Raw genomic sequence first — 4,978 nt, 5'->3', positions numbered from 1 at the left:
GCCGACCATCGGCCGACATAATCAAAATCTGCCCACCGACTTTTGACATTTGTGATATTTTCTTTTTTTATAGCTGTAAAGTGTGATGTTAGATTGACAGTAAGATATGTGGCATAAGTCGAATAAGTAGTTCCTTGGAACTATTGTTAATGATAAAACATTAATTTAATTTTTATTAAAACTAAAGATTACTAACATTTAGTTACTGAACCTGACAAAATTTAGAGCCCCACCAATTTGACACATATTATAATGACTACTTTCTAGATAATGTTTCTTTTTATAGCTGATTGATTTTTTGGTATTATACCGAGCTGCGCATTTTCCATCTTTAACCAATGTTTTGGTCAGTATTATGGAGTCAGCATTGGGTGCTATCTGCTCTGATAAAGGAAATCATCTGCTGTTCAAAAACATTGAAGGTGAAGAAAAAAAAATAAACAAAAAAGCTTGATTACTGAGGTAAGTTTTGGTAAGCTTGATTACTGTCTGTAGTTTTATTGAGATAAGATAATGGAGGGAAAAGACGTACCTGAAAAGGAAAAGAAGATATGATATGAGTAATCTTTAATTTTCTCATATAAAATTCTGATTTGAAATTTACATAGACACTAGAAAGATTATCCTAATTATAAATAAAATTACTGTATACAACTGATTTCGAAAAAATCTGCCAAAAAGTCCCGGCAACTTCAGTTAATTGAATATTTATTTTTCGTTTCTTGCCAGAGCAATCCCAATGAGTAACGAAACTCATTTTAGGACAGGAGAAACTTACAATACATAAATGGCAAGTAATAGTTACAATTTTACAAAGGTATTTTTACTTTCACATACAGTAGATCTTAGATAAGTAGACTAGATCTTACTCATTACGCTTACATCAGCCTTGCATTCTTTGCGGATCTCCATATTTCTTACACGATCATACACGGTTTTATCACACATACGCCTCAGGGATCTCATTTCTGCAACATTCAGTCTACTTTCATCCTTTCTCTGCCAGTTCCATGCCTCACTTCCGTACATCAGGGTAGATACTATCACTCCATTGTGGACTGCTAGCTTCGATTCTTTGGACAATTTTTTGTTAGCGCCAACTGCGTTAAGTCCTCCATAAATGGAGTTACTTGCATTTACCCTTCTTTCAATATTTCTGTCAGCCTTCCCATCTCTCGTAAACATACTCCCTAGATACACAAACTCATCCACCTGCTCCAAGTATTCCTCATTCACAACTATATTGCACATTGTTTTCGTACACTCTCTTACAAACACCATGACTTTAAACTTACTTGCATTCATCATTAACTCATTCTTCATACATACATTATACATTATTATTTATTATTATTATACGTCGTTCATCCAGTCACAGACAGGTAAAAATAAATTGTAAATATTATGCGTAATTTTCTCATGAACATGATTTAATTTTATCACATTGGCAAAACGGTAGAAAAGTTTTCAATATTTTTATTACGCACAGGTACCTATCTATTGAAATAGAATTAAATTTGTATTTGAGTTCAGGCAACATTTATTCTACTGGCAACCATTTATTTGTAAAACCGGAAGTTAGTAGCAGGATTTACGTCACAGTCAGGTTTTCGCAGTTACAGATCGAAGTATTCTTGTGTTGGCGGGCGCGGCCATCTTGGTAAAATCGTGAGCTGACGATTTAGTGCAGTTGGTGATAAATCGTAAAACATCTAAAATGTCGGAAAGGGAGGATAATGTTTATAAAGCAAAGCTGGCTGAACAAGCCGAGCGGTACGATGGTGAGTACATATTTGTCGTCTTGCATTATTATTTACTGAGATATGTATAGCTCAAATTTGCCGACAGTTGAAGGGCGATTTGACGCTGCTCGAAACCGATGACAATGCTTTAACCAAATAGCTTCTGTAAAATTTTGTTCCCAGCTAAGTTATCCTTGTCAATTAAAGTTCCTAAAATGTTATAAATGCTTTAGCGGCTAGTTTTAATTCGTGTAATTCATCGTTTACTCTTAGGTTGGGTCGTCGATCGATGCGTCATCGCCCGGTTTGCGACGATATTTGAGATTCCTCTAGTTACCATTTTTTATTGCTAAATCTTGAATTTTGAACCCATTAACTAGTATACAATGCCTGAAACTAATATTCAATAAACATTTTGTTTCCCAAATTATAGCATTATGTGTTTTTGCGGCATTCATCTTGTCATCTGTCAATCGTATCGTAGTGATGTTAGGCGTGCACTTGAACATGATAGTATAATGGGGTGACCCCACCTTTAAAAACACGAAATGCTTATGTTTTAAACATCTATTAGATATATGCAATCTTACATATGAAGTTTGCAACATATTTTACGCATTTTTTGGTCATTTTTTCCGGAATAAATGCTAGGCGAAGTCTGTCACTTCACATTTCGTCAGACGTGATTCGTTCATAGGGGGTTTGAAAGGTTTCGCAACTTTGCATCTTCGATTATTGTTTTTTATTATAACAATTTATAGTTTTAAGAACTATTATAACTTCCTAATTTATCTATTTTTTTTACTTTTTTTGAATCTTGGGGGTGTGTTGTACAAAAATCGTCTCGAGGGAGGGTGCATGCAAGAACCTAATTACATAATACTTTGTTGAATTTCAGATGATTTGATCGACAATTTCCCCAATTATTTGCTTTAGGTTATCAAATGTTTCCATTTTTACCCGTTTATATGTGGAAGACACAATGGATTTATCTTCTGAATATATTTTTGGAACGGTCCATTGTAACTACATCGATTAGAAGATAGTATCAAAGCTAAAAGCTTGCAAAATCAATCAAAAATATACTCGAGAGTGTTAAAATACTGTTTTCAATACTAATTGTTATACTTTTCAGCATAATATACGTTCCTACCCACGTGAAGATTTTATTTTCAGGAAGTTGTATTCACCATAGAAATCTGTAGGAACGCTGTTTTCTATTCGGCTGGCATAATTTCTTTATTTGTAAACGCTTTGACAAATGAAAATGGTACCTTCCCCTATTTTAATTTAGAGGCTGGCATATTGAATTCGCCGAAAGGTGCGATAGGAATATCGCAATATCCCAAACCACCTAACCTAACCTGCTTAGAAGGGTAGAAACGTGGGAGGGTTGTAAAACAGGCATCGATTCTAGCATTATTTGAGACAGCTATTCAGTGGGTGAAATAAAGAACAGATTGCTTTTAAAAATTAAATAATGTTACCGCAATTGACTAGTGTTTCGAAAACACCTGTATAATATATTTTATATATCATTCTTCTGGCGCCATGTCCTATCGGATATTGTCTATCATCAGGTTAGTCCATATTAGTACATAGGTACGGGATCGTAATTATACAAAAAATCTTCATATTATTTTATAACATTAGTTTTTTTATTTTATTTTGTATTCAGTATTGCCCTAGTGTAAGACCACTTTTCAAAATTGTAACATTGCTTGCAATTGCTTTAGCTGTATTTGGTGACCAGATCTGAATAGGCAGGTACTCCCCCACCTTCCAACATACCCCAATTGGGGATGCCATAGACCAGGGGTCTCCAAACTACGGCCCGCGGGCCGTATCCGGCCCGCCAGTGTTTTCCATCCGGCCCGCGACATCTTATGACCAGTGTCATCAAGGACCCGCGACAGCTAATGGCTAAGACCTTGCTAAGAAGGGGCGAAAACTCCGCGAATTTTTTCGTGCGAATAAATAAATATGCTCGTTGGCGAGGTACTTGGCACCAATACATTGCGTCCACAAGTATCGCGCGAATATATCGAGAGGATTTTTTTGAAAAATCTTTATTTGATTCGCAATGATATCAAGGTCTGAGAAACGAGTATCAAAAATTATCTTCAAAGCTACGTTATCTAAAGCTATATTTTCATCCCTGAAAATTCTGTTGTCTACCCCCCCCCCCTCCCTAGGACAGAAAATATGGGTGTCTAGAAATTAAAACGGTTTTGGCCCTCTGAACTCACTGGAGTAGTCAATGTGGCCCTCCGGCTGAAAAGTTTGGAGACCCCTGCCATAGACTGTTTGGGAGCAGTTGGGACTCTTGTGCGGTATTCATATTAAAAACTATATACATACTTATATCAATTTAAGTCTTCCTCGTTAAAATTAACCAACTCGTCCTTATAAAATCTACTTCACAGCACCGGCGAATTCCTAGCGTAAATGATATTGTACACTCTTGTAAAATAAAAAGTTGTTCTTATATAATATCCACATTTCTAAGACTTCTGTCTCTATGATTGGTTTATCTTACATCTTTGTTAATTCTGATCATATTTTACAATGGCCATGACCAACAGAAAAAAATGCTATTGCAAATAATATTCTGACTCAAATATTACTATGTTGTATCTCGATGAATCAATCGATGGTTCTAGTTGGTTTTTTCTCAGGTTCTTTGTAGCTTGTCCATCCCACGAGACCAGGCCTAACGCCATTACTGGTTTATATTCAAACACAGTTTTTTTGTAAAGTGGCTTGTCTCTTGGGTTATGTTGTCCATGGTCAATAGCGTTTCGCAGAGGTGCGAATTGCCGTGTAAATAATGTTTCTCTCATATTAGAAATTCGCCGAAACTTTACTCTTTTTCAACATTTTTTCGTTCTGAATGGTGTTCTAGAAAGGTGCAAAAAGGTTGTATAAGCAGCTGCTCTCCCAAATATAAAAGGTCCAAGGAAGGAGGGTTTTTATTGCCTTACATTTATTGTACCAAAACCCAAATCCTTGTAAAAGGAGTCACTATCACTAGCCCTACTTCGACTCAAGATGGAACTCCATAAAACTACGTTTTTGCACACACTGGTTGCCTCATTCGCATCCATACGTGTCCCGAAAGCGTATTGCACTTGGTGCTCCAATGTCCCCCACCCAAATTCAACGCTCTGAAAGTCTTAGTGCTAATATTGATTATTTTTTCCATTTACATGAAGAATTTTGAAGCCAAGTTGGCA

At 36.0% G+C, this 4,978-nt stretch overlaps 1 protein-coding gene across 1 annotated transcript in view; it reads left to right on the top strand.

Moving 5' to 3' along the window:
* The first annotated feature begins 1,588 nt into the window (after positions 1 to 1,588).
* The window catches only part of 14-3-3epsilon (tyrosine 3-monooxygenase/tryptophan 5-monooxygenase activation protein epsilon), a 63,470-nt gene continuing 60,080 nt past the window's right edge, over positions 1,589 to 4,978 (top strand). The window contains exon 1 of the mRNA XM_089645131.1: positions 1,589 to 1,781. Within this exon, the coding sequence (XP_089501257.1) occupies positions 1,718 to 1,781 (64 nt within the window). The 5' untranslated portion in view covers positions 1,589 to 1,717. The remainder of the gene's footprint in view (positions 1,782 to 4,978) is intronic.

The sequence above is a fragment of the Hesperophylax consimilis genome, chromosome 22 (assembly GCF_061612785.1).
Source record: "Hesperophylax consimilis isolate HC1 chromosome 22, BYU_Hcon_1.0, whole genome shotgun sequence".
Taxonomy (NCBI): Eukaryota; Metazoa; Arthropoda; class Insecta; order Trichoptera; family Limnephilidae; genus Hesperophylax; species Hesperophylax consimilis.
The sequence above is the reverse complement of the archived record's forward strand: the minus strand, read 5'-3'. Positions and strand labels throughout refer to the sequence as shown.